The sequence below is a fragment of the Labrus mixtus genome, chromosome 16 (assembly GCF_963584025.1).
Source record: "Labrus mixtus chromosome 16, fLabMix1.1, whole genome shotgun sequence".
Taxonomy (NCBI): Eukaryota; Metazoa; Chordata; class Actinopteri; order Labriformes; family Labridae; genus Labrus; species Labrus mixtus.
The window spans coordinates 11290304-11307209 of record NC_083627.1 but is presented as its reverse complement, the minus strand read 5'-3'; the positions used below and the strand labels follow the sequence as shown (position 1 = coordinate 11307209).

The window sequence follows — 16906 nt, the reverse complement described above, 5'->3', positions numbered from 1 at the left end:
AAGCTGCACTCTACCTCTCGACATATCATTCTTAACAATCGCATGAAAAACTAACTCTCCCAATTTGGCGCCTAATCCAAGTCCCAAAGCCGTTCCCTCTGCTCCTTCAATTCTACTGCCCTGGTACTGCACTTTTGATTTAGCCCAGCATCCACCTGCAAACTCTGGTTACAGGGTGTAAGATGTTATCTCACCACTCCTCGAATTTCTGCATGTAAAGCAAATCTGTGAGGAGTGATGAGGTCGGTGCCTAGACAGAAAACACAAACAATGTTCTGACTGCTGCTACAGTAAACATCTCAAAAGTGAAAGTCTGACTGAGCTGCAGTTTGCAACACATGTTCCCTTTTACTGTCAGGTTTGTGCACTGTGGACATCTGACTTATTGTTTTATAAGAGTGGATTTGGTCTGTGGGTACAAGGGGAACATACTTTTTTGAAGAATTGGACACACCCAAAATACATATTGTCTTCTTCTGTTGCCAGTGGACTACAAATGATTTAGACTTTTTTTTGGCACAGGTAGAGTCTCCCTCTATAGGTCACTAGAAATCATGCCAGTTTTCTTTGTACCTACCAACCATTTGATTGGGCCTTGGGCTAGTCAACTTTCAAAAGAAGTATGGGATGAGGAATTATCCAAAATATACACATACTCCATTAATACAACAAAATGTCAAACATAGATTACACCAGTGGTTCTTAATTGAGTAGCCACCACCAACTCCTTCAAGGAAATAGCGACCCAAATTTCAGATATTTTTCAACCAATCATATTTGTTTAGTAAATAATTGTGCAGTTTTGACCTCAGATGGTACAAAACGTATGACTGAACATAAAAGCACTTTTTTTTCGAAACACACATTTGCAACCCAATTAAAAAGGACCTGCGCCCCACTTTTGAGTCCGGACCCAGCAATTGAGAACCACCGGATTACACCATTCAAAGATTAAACTGGACAAAATGTGTCCTTAATTGTGTCCTATATGTTATAGATGTCAAACAGCAGATGGCAACCTGGCATGTCTTTTTGGCTCTGCCCTGCTTTGCATGATTTCTCTTCAACATTTGACATCAATCAGATCATTAATCCTGACCCCTAACTTGCACTTTTTTGGATGTTCTAAAAAGGATCCAGCAGAAGCGTTGGTAGAGCCAATAGCTTTGACAGTCAGAATGATTGCAACAAACACAAATCCTCCAGCTCAACTAGAGATCAACTCCCACTCTCTGTTTTTATAATTGCCTATTTGAAATGATTTTAGCACAAATGGAGATGATACAGTATCTGGATCAGAGGTTTCTAAGGAATGGGGTACATTCTTGGACTGTAAACACAAGTGTAAAGTTTATTGTGTGGACTCTGTCAAAACTTGTGTCTTCATAAATCTGGTACACCTCAAATTTAATAAACCAAAAATATAGAAAGAAAGCATGAACGTATAAGGCACTTCCATTTTGGCACTCTAGTCATAAAAATGATACTATAAAAAAGTAGTTATATAAATCATTATATTAATGTTGCTGTGTGAGGATCAAGGTTCGCAGAAAGGAAAATATTGCTGCACTGGTGGTCAGGAAATGGGGAAGATTTTCCTGCTCTGTTAAACTTTTCTTAATTGTTTCTCGGTCATCTCTGTTGCAAGCAGAGACCACATAGTCTCCAAAAAAGCAGATGCAGGCAACTGCTAAGGAAAGCTGTGTAGATGTCTGTGTAGGGTCTCAGTCATTAAGGTCATGGTAAATTTGAAGCTCGATCCAAAGGCAACTGGACGAGATCTTCATCCAAGTCCATGTTGCCATTGGACCAAGCTTCGAATAAGCTGTATAGACTTTAGTGGGTTTTATTTCTCTAAATGTGTCCAAAGATTCTGATTTTGACAATCATCAGTGACTGCTCATTTTGATCACTTTTCAGTTTAAATCAAAACTTGTCACATCCCTACTTTGAGAAGTATTTTTATATGACTTACAGGCCAACAGAAAACCTTTCAGTGTCATGCAAGAAAATGTTATTTAACAGCTGATTTAAAAAATCAAAACAACATGCCTTACGGCGCTGTCTCCAGAACTAAAGTATCAATGGTTATGAAACTGATTCTTCCGTGGTATTTCTGTATTCTGCTGTGGGTGCTGAGGATGAAAATGGCTAAATTTAAACATAAGCAAGTCGTCTTCACCGCACTTAAAGAACAGAGGCTGTCTGGACTGTGGCTCAGACAACACACAGTAAATAGAGAGCATTGTGTAAGCAGGCCTTTGATCAAGTGAGGCGCTCTCTCTCTCTCGCTCACCCTGAGTGTGTGGTGCTCCTGGGCCAGGTAGGAGAGGATGTGGGGGTTGAGCACAGCGGTCTGCAGGAAGCAGCTCCACAGAGCAGCGAGCTGGGAGCAAAGCTGGCTCACGTCCCTGCTGATCTGCTCTCCTACTTTTTCATGGCCGTCCTGCAGCTGATGGGGTCAGAAAAAAAGGAAGGATCACCTTCAATATCAAATGGAATGATTTGTTCTCCAAGAATAACTTATGCGTCATCCTATAATAGGATCCTTGCTTTTTCTGCCAACATTTCAAAATCTGTCTGCAGTCTGCCTGACCTGCATGTCATTGGATCATTGTAGGAAACTCATCAATCAATAAAGTCATGCTGGTTATATCAGTGAGACACTTATACCTCTTATACCTGTCCACACCTACATCATACTTTGATCCTTTAATACAAGTATGCAAACTAAAGATCATTAAGGTGTGAATTATCTCGTTTTTTTACAAAAATCTCAAAATATTCAGTCGTTATAGAACAAATAACCAAGTTTTTGAAAACAATAACTGAATATATCAGAATAATGTGTTAGTACTTGGGCTGTATTGTGGTATAGTCATTAGTGCTGTTGCCCCAGGGTGTACGCCACCTCTCGCCCAATGACAGCTGGGTTTAACGTCAGCCATATTTTGATAATATTCATCTTGTACATGGTGAAAATAAATAATAAAATGTAAACCTTTGAGATCAAGATTAAGCCACACTGGGCCAATTTTTAAGCCATGCAACAGATTTTGATTTTGCAAATATATTTCAAGGTTTTTATATACAGTATATGGTCCAGCAGGTAATCCATATATGTTTCTCACCACATTCAAAATGACAGCTATTAACAAAAAAAAGGGTTTCATAAGTGTTGAAAAACTCCAATAAAAAATTATTTAGTGTGAATGTAGGCATAAAAAACAAGAATCATGATCAGGAAACGTGTGTGTAGTTTAATGAACGAACATACCTGTAACTGTATTGTCAGGGTATTTAGAGTTTCTTCTACATTCAGCAAGTCTGTGGAGAGAAGATATTCTTTCATGAATACCTACGACCTTGATAATATGATATTATTGATGATGATGATGATGATGATGATGGTAATGAGGATGGTTTTTGTTTGATAATGGCAACTTTTAAGATGGTTTCTATACTGATTAGAGCTCTCAAGAACTGCCGTCAATGTTGTGCTTTGCTTCTGTGCAATGCCTGCTTCACCTGTGTGTCCAATCGGACTCAAAGCTGACCGTTTGCACTTACTGACATTGTTTTCTTTTTTCTAGATCCTTGTTTGTGTTGTACTTACTCTCTGATGTATAAAAGCCTCTGCTAAGTGAATTGTAGAATTCACTGTGCTTCGTGCAAAGGATCAAGTTACACTCACACAATGTGATGTGAGGACACCATGGTAAAAAACGTATTTGAAACGAGTCGATCATTTTCTGTAATGTTATTAAGACTGAAGTTAGAAATCTTTAATAAATTCAAGATTCAGAAGAAATTCTTTTTTATCTTTAGCTGTTGACAACACCAATGGATTTCAGATGCAAATATTATACTATTATTTTATTCTATTTGTCAAGTTAGATGTTTAATTTTACCTTATAGTTTGAATCCATATCAAATGATAACACTCCCTTTTCTTTTTTTATGCTTGTATTATTCTCATCATCTTGTTGACTTTATTTAATCTTTTATTTAATTTTCCTTTAAAGCTTTGTAGCTTTAACTGCCTTTTGAGACCTGTCTGTTCTATCTCTTTTTTAGATTGCTTTACATTGCATTATTGGCTCTTGTATTTCAGTAAGCAACATTTATTGCTACTTATGTTGTCCTGATATTGCCCTGGATATATCAATGTGGACATGAAGAAACTATTCAGCTCTGATTGTCTCTAAATTCTTTGTATTTCATTCATTTATTTACAAAAGATTAACAACACCTTTTTTTTAGAATCTAAAATAAAAAGAAAAGTCTGAGATGTGTTTATGCTCACCTGAATCTAGTGTTGTCTGCTGGAGCTGTGGGATTTCCTTCATCAGTGCAGTGTAGTACGTGTGCAGGCCTCTGTGGGCCACCAGCAGGAGGCGACAGAGTCTTCTGTGCCACGTGTGAGCTCTCTGCAGGCAGTTCTCACTGGGCACATAAAAGCTTCCCTGCAGAGAAGGAGACACAGGAAATGTCAGCAGCTATGTAGGTCAGCAGTCACCTCTGTGAAAAATGGCCTTCCTTAATAACGGACGTGTCCACATACTTGAACTTTATAGCTTGCCAGTGCTGCGGTTGCATTGGCTGGTCAGATCCAAAAGAAGGGGTTAGAGAAACAAATGGCCCCTAAACACAGCTTGCTGGGAGCTGTAAAAGCAGATCAATACACACATGTGGCATCGGGAGGATGTAACGCGTCCCTGTTATGACCTGTAAAAGTTCAGGAGTGTGGGAAGTTGACCCAGAATTCACGGCGTCGACATGAAAAAGTGCACAGAGATTGTGTAAATTTACCATAAAATGGTGAGCTTGAATCAATAAAAAATCCATGCACGAAGTACAAATCTAAAGGAAGACAGCAGCTGCAGTAAAATATCATGAGAAAGAAAACACAATCTCCCAGCATGCTGCAGAGTATTGGCTAAATATGAGTTGTAATATGGTCCATGTTTCCAGTAGATGGCTCTCCAACAATGCAATTGAATATCTAATATACAGTGCGTCCAAAAAGCCACAAATCCCCACAGCCTTGATTCTATAATCATGTCTCTAATGCCCTAACCATCATCGTACGCATCAGCCATCAGGCTACAGATTCAGGGAGCCTTGGACGTGACCACTGCCTGCCCTCGTCTGCTGGTCCCTGACCCGAAACCGTCTGCGATCCAGCGACATCTTCCCATGGCTTGGATGTTTTGGCAGCGCCAGTGTGGCTCTCTGAGCTTTAAAAGGCATGTAATACCTGAGTATATGGGGATGTACTGTAATTTGCCCCAAGCGAGTGATGTCTCGGGCCCTATCATCATACCTGTGTGCGCTCTGTAATTGCAACAGTGCAGTATACCCTAAACCAGGAAGGAACATCTGTATGTTTACTTTCATAATTCTTTTTCAGCTTTATTGAGGCCTGCCTGGATCGGTCTGCAGAGCAGTCGGCAGAGAAAAATAGCTATTTTTTCAGTATGAACCAGTCATTATATCCTAAAAGCATAGTTTCTCTCTGAGCTGACAATGCCTGGGTTGGTCCCAAGTTTTTAAGTGAGAATTTTGTGAGAATTTAGTTTGCTCCTCTTGATGCATTCTACTGTTCACGTTTGCTGTGTCGTGTCCTGCAATCTCTGCTGCCATTAAAGAAGTCTCACTGAGAGAAAGAGTTTCGAAAAGGACCGTATAACTAACATGATTTCTGAGTTCTTATCTTCAGAACATGTTTCATTTTTGCTCAAACACAAAAGGGAACCTCCTTCTGAGTTGCAACAGCTCAATGAAAATCGACTCTTTTTTTAAGAGATAACCTTACACTTGAAAGTGTCGTGTTGTAAATGTAGTGTAGCTGCAGGTAAAAAAAAAAAATCCCTAAATAAATAAAGGTGAGGGCAGCGTTGTGTGTAGATTTCACCTGCAGCTATGAGGTACGTGGCGCTTGTGAGCACAACTCATTACTGTGATCAAACGAAACCCCCCTGCCTGGCTAAACGCAGAGCTTATTAAAGTGCCCAGCCAGGAGTGGGAGTAAAAAAGCAGGAGGAAGAGGAGGGGGGGGGGGGCTCATTAAGGTTTACAGTGAGACTCTGATGTCCCCAGGGTCCTAAGAGATGGGGGATGAAGAAGGAAAAAAATGAAAGCAACAATTTTACATGTGTTCATAACTCAGACTGGTTAGCAAATGCTAAGATGTGACTGTATATTAATATGAATGTTTAAGAACGAGTAACTGGGTGGGGGGGGGGGGGGGGGGATCAGATCTCTGAACTCTACCTCATAATATTGACCATTATAATTAAATAATGCTAAATAAAAGTAGTAACAGTCCAAATAGAAGTCCCAATAAGTGGGTTATCACACTCAAAGACCATAACTGTTTCTAAAACGATTTAGAATTGGTGTGGCTTGGAATGAACGTGGGACAAATTATCTCGCAATTCCACACACTGTTGGAATGGAGGAGCTACCCAAAGCTGCATACAATTCAACATGTGAATTCAACATGTTCCAATAACCTCAGGACACCATTATTATTATTTCTTAGAATGAACAACTTTAGTAAAGTTAATTTCAAAGTGGAAGTTGCAGTTTGATGTATTCTGAAGCTTTAGTTTTAAAATGGTAAATTATGGAGTGCTGGTGGGGCAGCTGGTGGGGCAGTTGTTAGTGCGCGCGCCCCATGTATGGAGGCTGTGGTCCCCCAAGCGGGCGGCCCAGGTTCAAATCCGACCTGTGGCTCATTTTCTGCATGTCATTCCCCATTCTCTCTCTCTGATTTCCAACTCTATCCACTGTCCTCTCCAGTAAAGGCACGAAACGCCCCAAAATAAATCTTAACAAAAAAAAAGCAAGTTATGCAAATAACAATATTTTGAAGGACTAGTTTGAAATTTTGTGTATTTCCAGTTCCTGTTGAACAAATGCCAATAAAAAAGGCTGATTTGATCATGTAAATATAATTTCACAACTCAATGCTACTTGTTTGTATTTGTCACTTTGAGAAACTTTGGTTTCAAACCATGAACAGTAGAAGACGTGGACGTAGTCTCAGTGACTTCATCATTTGAAGAGGCTTTCTGAAACCCAACGATGGCTGTAGTATATTTGAAATGCTAATCCATCCAAACTTTGTGTATGCATCAGTCTGTGAACTTTTTTATTTCTGCTGTATTTTTTTTATTAGGGACCAAATCAGGAGGATTTTTATGCTTTGCAGCCAATCTCAAGTGGACACTTGAGGAACTGCAGTATTTTGCACTTCCACCTTGGCTTTATTTTAAAAACCAAACGTTTACGCTTTTTTTCAAACCAGTAAATGCAAACTTGGTTTTTGTGAGAAATTCAGTTAATTGATGGATAGCTCCTTGAGATGAACCATCTCATTTTCGAGGGGGTTCAGTCTATGCGAGAATTTTCATTTTGCCAGCTTTTGAAAATTAAGAGAGTTGAATTTCATCTGTGAATTGACAACAAGAGAGAAAAGATATATTGTATGATTTTGAAGCTGCTGCTACTGAAGAAGGAATGCTCTTAAAAGTGCTGTCATTGTATATAACATGTAATCATGATTAATAATTATGATAACAGTAATTGGATTATCATTTCTGTCAACGTGCAATTGTTCAGCCTAACTGTAGTGTAAAATGAGCACAGAGGCATGAGTGGGGGCAAGACAACACCATTATTTCCAGGGAGAGCTGCTATCACATCCAGATGCTTCGCCTGGAGCTGGCATGCCTGGGCAGGTGGGTTAATCAGATATTATGAAAAGCCACAGTACAGCACAGTAATAATCTCTGTGTTAGCCTCTGATCTTTAAGCCTTAAGACTCCACGGAGCCCAAACAAATGGCTGATTTTGAGGTTGACGGGTCCACATTCAGTAATCCAGATCAGAATGACTCTCTGCTCAGGTCTTAGGCTGAATCCTGTTGCTTCGGGATGGCATGCTGAGTCAAATCACATCTTAATCCATCGGTCTCTGTGCCTAAACTGAGATCAAATTTACATCATCCCTTGGCATTTAGCAGCTTGCTTACAAAAAAAAACTAACAACCTATTTTAAAGGAGACAAAAATCAGCTCATTTGTGGCCATTTAAAGCTTTGTGAGAAGAAAAAAAAGGTTTTCATTGTGACTTAGGAAGCAGCTAAACTGCTAAAGGTTAACATACCTCAGAGATGACAGGCTTGCAGTAGCCAGCTCCGAACACAAGGTTCTCTACAGTCATGGCAGATGGGTCGCTGGAACTCTCTGGTGAGCCTTTCCCCAGCCAAGAGCCCTTCCCTGTACGTGCAAAGCTGCAGAGACAACAGGAAGGACACATGCAGGGACAAAGCATGAGTGTGTGTATATGTGTGTGTGTGTGTGTGTGTGTGTGTGTGTGTGTGTGTGTGTGTGTGTGTGTGTGTGTGTGTGTGTGTGGAAGAACCATATACACACAGAGATGGGAGCTGCTACTATTTGAATCAATCAAGGGCTGAAGTAATCTATGTAATGCATGGCTAACAGTGACTTTATGATATTGACAGCGGAATTCATCAGATAAGTGCCAGGAAAAGTATTAATTCCAGCAGCTAATGGATACACCTGTTTGGATTGCCAAGACAATAAGAAGGATTAAAAGGCTGTGCCAGCATTTTCCCTCACTTTAGAGTTTCAACAATTTAATTAATCTACAGAAACTCTTCAATAATCTCCTTAAAGATATCCCAGTCATGAATAACGTTATATACTTGAGCCTTTCAAGCTTTGTATCTTTTAAATGCCAATTTCGGGCAAGATTGAGATAAAGTGAGAGCAATATTCTGCTCTCTATTTTTAGTACCTTTTACATTTTAGTACGCCAATGCCTGAGGCCTGTATTACTCAGTATGTAAATGTGCTCTGACATGAGCTAACTAGCTTACAACTTAAACTGATTATTACTTCTGAAACCAATGAGCACATCATGAAGTGACTTGGTTACATTCATTGAAGAGGGTAGGTTACATGAAAAAAAAAACAGTTTCATTGTTCCCTACTATGGGAAATCAGGCCATTGATGCGATTACAATTTTCAGGCTCACATTGGCATCGTATCCTCTCTCTGAAAAGAAGGGAGGGATCCCTCAAGGTGCAGTGCGGTGCAGTGCAATACGACACACCTCATTTTCCCCTTGTGGAAATTTGTCATGGACTGCAATGTTGCTACACATATAGCTGCCTCTACAGCTAAAAAAAAACAATAGAAACAAATAGCAATCCACATTGATGCTTAAATCATCAGTCCTGTCATCTGAAACTTGCCTTTCTTGTAACTGCAGAAGTGAAACATACTGTGCTGTTTAAAGAATAGAAAAATCAGGAGGCCAGCCAGCTGATGCGGCAGCGTGAGCAATTAGGGTTCAGCGTCTTGCCCAAGGACACTTTGACATGTGACTGGGGAGTTGGGGATTTAACCTCCGACCTTCCGGTTGCGAGACAACCGACTCTAACACTGAGTCACAGCGTTAAATGGGGGAATAATGCAGAGACAGCTTTTCAAAAAACCAATGGAGCTACCATTCACTTAGTGAGCAAGCCAACTACACATTATAAAAGTCTCCAGTTATCTGTTTGAAATCAATAAACTTTTGTTTTTTTGCGGGGGGGGGGGGGGGGATCACATCTCATTTAAACCATTTAAGCTGAATGAAAATTCAAGATCTGTCAAAAGTAAATGTTTGCATATAGCCCTACCTGATAAGCGGCTGGTGTAAGGCAACCAGTGAAGCATGTATGGAGACAGAGATGACAGACAGGTGGAAGTAGTCGAACATGACTGGGACGTGGTGGTGGAGGCCCCTCCTCGGGTGGAAGTGGAGGCTGAGGGTCCGACTGCTGATCAGCGGGACAGTCGCTATCTCTGCAAGCCTAAGGGATGAAAGAAGGGACACAAATGATACACTCGAGTACAAACGACAAAATACTCTGACATACTCTTTAACAGCTTTTTAGAATTCTGTTTTTATTTGTCTACTTCTATAGTTCTAATTTCACTCAAACAGCAAAACTGAAACCTCTAAAATTAGATATACAAAGTCAGACAAAAACTCATGAGGAAATAAGAAACATTGGCATAGTACAAATAAAAATCACTGGGAATGTATCACTGTGTTATGGTTACAGAGTGCAGAAATATTGCATGCAAATTAAGGGATTTTGTAGTTTATTATTCTGAAAAAGGAATGCTAATTACATCTGACCCTGAACAGTCTGTACCTTGGTACAGCTCTTTGTGTTTACGGAGTTGTAGCTATCCCTGACACGTTTTTTTTTCCTTTTGCTTGACTCTTAGAAAGATGTCTCTACAGCTCCAGTTAATCCGACTCTTTATGTATATCAATCCCTGAAATAAGGAGTCAGAGAGAGAGAATGAGTCTGACTCTTGACTGGAATGGTTACAGGGACCTTGTGGATACTTAAATACAGACTCTGAGTAATAAGAACCAGTGCACATGCTGACAGAAAGAGTGTTAGAATATAGTTGTGTGTAGATTTGAGAAGTCATAGAACCATGAGTATGAATAAACTATCAATTCCTACTCTTAAACAGCATGCAGCGGTTTGTACATAAGAAACCAGAGCCCTAACAGAGAATCGATCCTTTTGCCATTGGTTCCAATGCAAACTGCTCATCTCATCATTACTTCTTCTATTTGTCCAAAGCAGGCAGCAATCATGTACTGCATGCACAGAAGTGTTCAGGTGCTTAAAGAGATGGCTTTGAGCCAAAGGACATAATAGGCCTTATTCATGCCTAGTTTGCATTCTCACTCTTGCAGAAAAGCTGCACCAAGGGAAAGTGTAGCATTCTCTCTGCCTAACACACAAACCTGCTGCTCTCTCTCTCATACACACACACACACACACACACACACACACACACACCTGAAAACTGCTCAAAAACTTACTGTTGCTCATTGTCGGTAAAATGAAGATCCAGCTTCAGCTGAAAGTCCACCTCACTCAAGGCTTCTTCCACCTGTAAAACATTTGGTACAGCTGATAAATCATGAACATTATTATGTGTTTAACTAGGGCTGCTTTGATCGTCATATATGAGCATATATGAGTGCGTCCCCTGACCAAGGTGTTGTTTTGGACAAGCTGGGAGAAAAGACAGTAAAAAACATGAACGCAGTGTCAGTGACTTCCCTAATTTGTTTATTAGTAGGCATTTCTAACCCTAACGATGATTGTCGCCATATTGGAAATGCCATCTCCATCTTACCTATGATCAATTTTGACAACAGGCAAAGAGTTGGAGTTAAGGCAGGCCTTAGGCATCCAGGTAAATAGCTAGTCAGTAAAATCTGCCAATTATGGAAATGTCTAAATCTTAGCCTTATTATCATCAAAACTGATGAGTTATACTCAGATTATTCAGACCAAAACTGTTTTTGTACCAGTTGTGACGGTCACTGCCTTAGTGTATAAACAGGCTATTACTAATTGGTACTGTCTCCCTATTCCTAGAGGATTTGGCTGGTCCAATCTAGAACACCTGGGCCTGTTGCTCTCAGGGCATGAAAGGCCGACCCCAGGGTGGATCTCTTTCTCTCTCTCTCTCATGCCACATGGACTCACATCCTCAACAATTGCACATTTTGGACACTGTTACACTTACACCCCCCAACTTCATTTATGCCACACATCCACAATCACACTGCTGACCTTACTGACGGACACACTACATGTTTGCGGTCATTCGTTTACTTTGTTACAATAAATCATTATTATCTGAAGTTAACTGGTGTCCTTTCTCATGTCATATCCTTTGAGCCAGGTTATGACAGAGTCTGCAAACATGTTATATTCTGCTTTTAAAAAAATGGTTCTAATGGGACTTCCTGCATGGGCTTTTGGAGCCAGCCTCAAGTGGACACTCCAGGAACTTCACTGTTTTTGCACTTTGCATTGGATTCATTTGTCAACACCAAAACATTTGACACTTGGTTGGGAGTGAGAAAATGTTGTTTTCTATACAACCTAATATGAACTACAATATTTGCAAGTTTTATTCACTTCTTTTTAATTATGTGTTCGCGTTTTTGATTTGCTCTGTATTCCAACATTTATTTGAATCAGATGTAAGGTAAACAATATAGAATTAATCTCATGTTCAAAGTGCCATCGACAGTCCTACCTTATGAATACATAGCACCTCTTTAAATTTGAAAAACAAAGTGGGAAAAATAATCAAAGACATGAGCCGACTACAAAGGCTGTGCTGCAGGTAGAGCCTTTTGAAGATGAAGGTGCAGCGTTGCTTATTATAATGAAGGTTACCCACAGCTCTTTCTGTCTTTCTCCTTACAGCTGAAGTACACATGCATACCATACAGCAACACCCACATCTTTGCTGTTCTGTCCCACATTGATGTTCTGATTGATTAAGCATACATGCGAGTGAGCACAGGGGAAATGAGGGGCTATTTTTGTCCGTGCTATCTGGAGCTGTGGGCGGCAGATAACCTCCAAGGTTAATGAGCAGAGAGCCTTCGGGAGCGCTTACAGCTGAAATCTGATATGTCTTGAAGCTGTGTGTCACTGGACTTTAACATGAATGTCCACATTTAATGAAATCTTCTAAAATAAGAATCATGCATAGTTGTGTAAGATAAAGAATGCAAATTCTGTCCGCAGCATTCCAGGCATCTGGACTGCACACATATGTCAGAGATCAGTTTCAGTGCAGGGTAATGTCAGTGTGTGACACACGGCTATCATATGGATGATTAGCTCCGAGCAGGGCCATCTTAACTCCCCCACATCTCTGCCTTGGGCCTGTCTCGGGCTGTCACCACTGATCTATTTGAGCTCTGATGGCTCTCAACAACAAAAACAGGCAGAGTGGATTTTCGGGGTCATGCCCATGGTGAAACCGTTCAGGACAGTACATCAATAACTGTCTGGCAGGTTTACACGCCTGATCATTTCAGCTGAACATGGGCAGTCTGGGGCACAGGCTCTCTGCATTTGTCTGTGAATTAATGAGCTATAATTCCAGGAGACAAGTCGCTGAACTCAATTAGCTTCATTCTGTGTGCTTGTCTGACAATGCTGATGTTTGCCAGGTATAACATCTGTTAGAAAGTAACAGAGTAAAATAGTACATTATCTCAAGTTAGTACAAATTTTAGATACTATGGGATCTAATTTTTCTGTTACATATCCTTTTAGTAACACAAAGCAACAATTAAAGACTGGGTTGGTAATTTTCGAAAACTAGCATGATTTTGAAAGTAGCATTCCCTCAGTGCTTCGCTGCACCCACCACCTCTCCTCTGTGCTCCCTCTAAAGCCACGCCCCTCACTTACACGCACAAGCGCTGTTGGTCCAGAAGCAGACCTCAGCTCATGCTTTGAGTGTGGGCTAGTGGACACAAGGGGTAGAGAACGAGTAGGGAGACAGGGAGGCCTGATTGGTTCATCAGATTGGTACCTCGTGGCAGACATTGGTCAAAGTTTTTACAGGCTTACAACTGCTACAGACGACAGATTTTCTTTGTTCCTTTTTCAGAGCACATGAGTTATTAATGTCTGTCAGGACCTAAAGATAATTTCAACCGAAATATTAAAAAGTGGACCTGGACCAAATTACCAACCCTGCCTTTAAGGACACAATATTCCTCACATTAACTAGTTGCTTATTAGCATGCTAATTAGTAGCATACCAGCTGCTTATTAGTAATTATTAGAATTAGAAGGCCTCTTGGACCCTCTGCCGAGGAGTAATAGCTGAGTATATTTCTAAAAAAGCAAGTTTTCAGTCCATCCAAAGGTGTTGCTTTTTTGGGAGACAAATCTTCTTACATTTGCTTGTTGTTTGTGACTCATCTTCCTCATGGCATCTTCCTTGGCCCATGCTGCCACCCTTCCATCAAGTTTTATTAAAACCTGAACAGTATCCTTTTTTTTTCTTTTTTTTCAATCCTTCTGAGAATAAATGGTACCAAAAAACACAACCTGCTTGGCAGATGTAACTCTGACAGGGGGGCCTGGGGTGTTCCAAAATGCTGCAAGTCAGCACATCAACATTGCTGCCAAATACCAGAAAGGCCACAAGAAATAATTGCTAGCTACCTGGTATACTGTACATCCATATGGCCACATTATTTTTATTGTACCAAAGTGGTTTCATCTGCACATGTTTGTGTACTCCAGGATGTTGATATAAGCTACATATTCACATGAGCTGATAAACCTTTGACTGAGTAGTAGCCCAATTTTGACTCTTCAAGGCGTTTTTCAAAGCATTGAAAAACACAGCGCACTTTTTAGTTGAACATTTGAAAAAAAAATCCACTACTGAGACCTTCAAATACTTTGGACACATCGTGTTTTTAAACTTTAAACTTAAGATTTCTCATCACCGATCAACTCGTAATTTTTAAATCTAATTCGACCCGTGGCCCTTTTTCATCCAAGCATAAAATCTAATAAACAGAAACTGTCATTCGTTTTTGTTATCAGATTAATAGACAAATACCAGAATTTGTATCTCAATATGATATTAAAAGATGTTTTATACACTAATTCTCTTTTTCTATTGTATACCAATTGCATGCTGCAAAACTCCCAACTTGACCACCATGCATGCTGGTTAAGAACTTGAACTTGTCAGTCAATCAGAGTGCCATAGATTAATTGCCTTTCAAGGATACTCCTTCCGTTTCCAGTATAGTTTCTCTCAAAACAATATTATCCACTCACTGGCATTTAAAGCAACTTCAGCAACTGAGTAGTACTACTGTTCAGTAAATGTGTATAATTATATAACGTCATCCTTATATTTCTGCTTTAATGAACTGCCTTAAATCTCTGTTATGAAAACCCTGTTATTGTTTGTTTCAGATGGCAGGAAGCAAGTAAGGATAGTGTGTAGGAGAGAACAGTGGATGTTAAATGCATTCATTAATCACCATTTAATTGAACTACTATACAGCTGCTTTCACTGTAATTATCCGTCATGCATTTTACTGCCAGGCTGCTGATAAAATACAAGCAGCCAAATAGAGTCCTCTATCTCTTTCTCTTTTCATTGAACAGGAAGTGTGTTTGTGTGCGTTTGTGTGTTTGTGTGTGTGTGTGTGTGTGTGTGTGTGTGCAGAAAATGTCACAAGCATGACTCACCCTTTCACCGTCCAATAGCAGGTGGACTTTGAAGATCATACAGTCATTCACAGAGATCTCCTCATTTCTGTAAAGGATCTGAAGTATCCGGCTAAACACTGCGCCGTCATAAGCCCCCGCCGTGCTAAAGCTGCATTCTCCTGATGAGAGACAAAGCAACACAACAACACTGAGTCGATGAGGTGAAACAGCCTGAAATATTACCACATGCACAGCTTTTACACAACAGAATTCAGAATATTAATGTCAAATTAAAAAAACATGGAGATGTCTAAGGAATTTATTGTTATTTATTGGAACAAGGCTGTTCATTTGGCAATTGCACCTTCTGATATTTGCAGAATGTGCTCAGATTACTTGATATGTGCACAGCTTTGAAAATGCGTTATGAGTGTTGGCCTGACATTTGCAAATGTTCACTGGGATTGACGGGGGATCTAAGGGTGTGTGCATAGATCTGAGTGCTAAAATGTGTCAACACGTGTCCAGAATTGAGATTGTGTCTAAGAACAACAGTTGCTATTGTCTCCTCTCACTCATGTTTAATGTGGCTGCACTGTAGATAGCCACAGATATGCTGGTTTTATACAAAGGTCACAAAGGTCACCCAGCAGCAACTCTTAAGCCCCATTGTAAACATATAAGGTGTTTGATTTTTTTAAATTTGCTTAGAAAAAAATAGTAAAAACTGAAAAGTTATAATACAATGAGAAACTCAGGCATGGCAACCCCACAAGAAATAGTCTGAAAACCAACCAGTCCCTGCAAACTGTCAGTTAAATACACTCATCTTTGTGGAAATATAAGTTTATTTGGGAGTGTTAGAGGAGTTGGTTGGAGTTTTGCTGTGTTCAAAAACAGCAAGGTTAGCTGTTTCCAAACTTTATGCTGAGCCCAGATGCTCAGCTCCATATATATCATATAGTAACTGTAAGTGGCATTGATTCCCCTGTAAAGGCCCCATAAAACCAGCTTAAAAAGATACAAATAATGGCTGCAATAGAATGAGTTGCTATGCAATTGTGAAAAAAAAGTATTTCATTGCCTCAACAAGTTCTTCGCTATTGACAGACCTGATATATTATTTTGTGTCAAATCTATGCCCTAGCTATGCTGCCGTTTTGAGCACTACATACCTTACTTGTGCAATGGTGTGTCTGTGTAGCTCTGCAATATCCCACCAACAAAAGCTAGAATTTTATGCTAGTTACATTGCCTTTCGGGTTCCGCCACATTCTAATTCCGCCACATTATTTGCTTGTTTGTGTATGGGAAACCAATGACAACCGAAACCAAATAGAGCAGCATTTCATTCTATAGAGTGCCACAGGAATGAGTCCTAAAACAAGTCAATGGGGATTTTGAATGGGTTTGTGGTTAGACGCTGGAAATAAGGTCTGTGGTTAAAAAAAGCTTAAGAGATGTTGGCGTTTTGTTAGATGATATAAACTACGTTAGGTAATACCCCCACTTGTGAATTTTGAAGTTATTATGCGTCCTTCAAAAGGCATTTGCTAACAAGTGGCTAAATGAGACTACAGTGGTTGTCTGGGACATTAAACGTCATCATGCCTTACACAAACGCCGGAAACTCTCTCACTAGTCTTTGATGTCTCCTGTAGGTTTTAATTTTTGGATTAAGGCAAATATTAGGTTAGTAAAAAATGTATTAAACTAAGCGGATTAGCTGATCGGAGATCGTCTGAAGCATAACGGTAGTGAAGTCAAAATCATCCGACCGTGGTG

General features: G+C 40.0%; 1 protein-coding gene across 1 annotated transcript in view; it reads right to left on the bottom strand.

The window, feature by feature from the left end:
• Positions 1-16906, bottom strand: part of fam135b (family with sequence similarity 135 member B) — a 55149-nt gene that overhangs the window by 13870 nt on the left and 24373 nt on the right. The window contains exons 4-10 of the mRNA XM_061059538.1: positions 15161-15300; positions 10936-11006; positions 9722-9895; positions 8175-8301; positions 4307-4466; positions 3278-3327; positions 2297-2452 (exon numbers count right to left, since the gene is read on the bottom strand). Of these exons, the coding sequence (XP_060915521.1) occupies positions 2297-2452; positions 3278-3327; positions 4307-4466; positions 8175-8301; positions 9722-9895; positions 10936-11006; positions 15161-15300 (878 nt within the window). The remainder of the gene's footprint in view (positions 1-2296; positions 2453-3277; positions 3328-4306; positions 4467-8174; positions 8302-9721; positions 9896-10935; positions 11007-15160; positions 15301-16906) is intronic.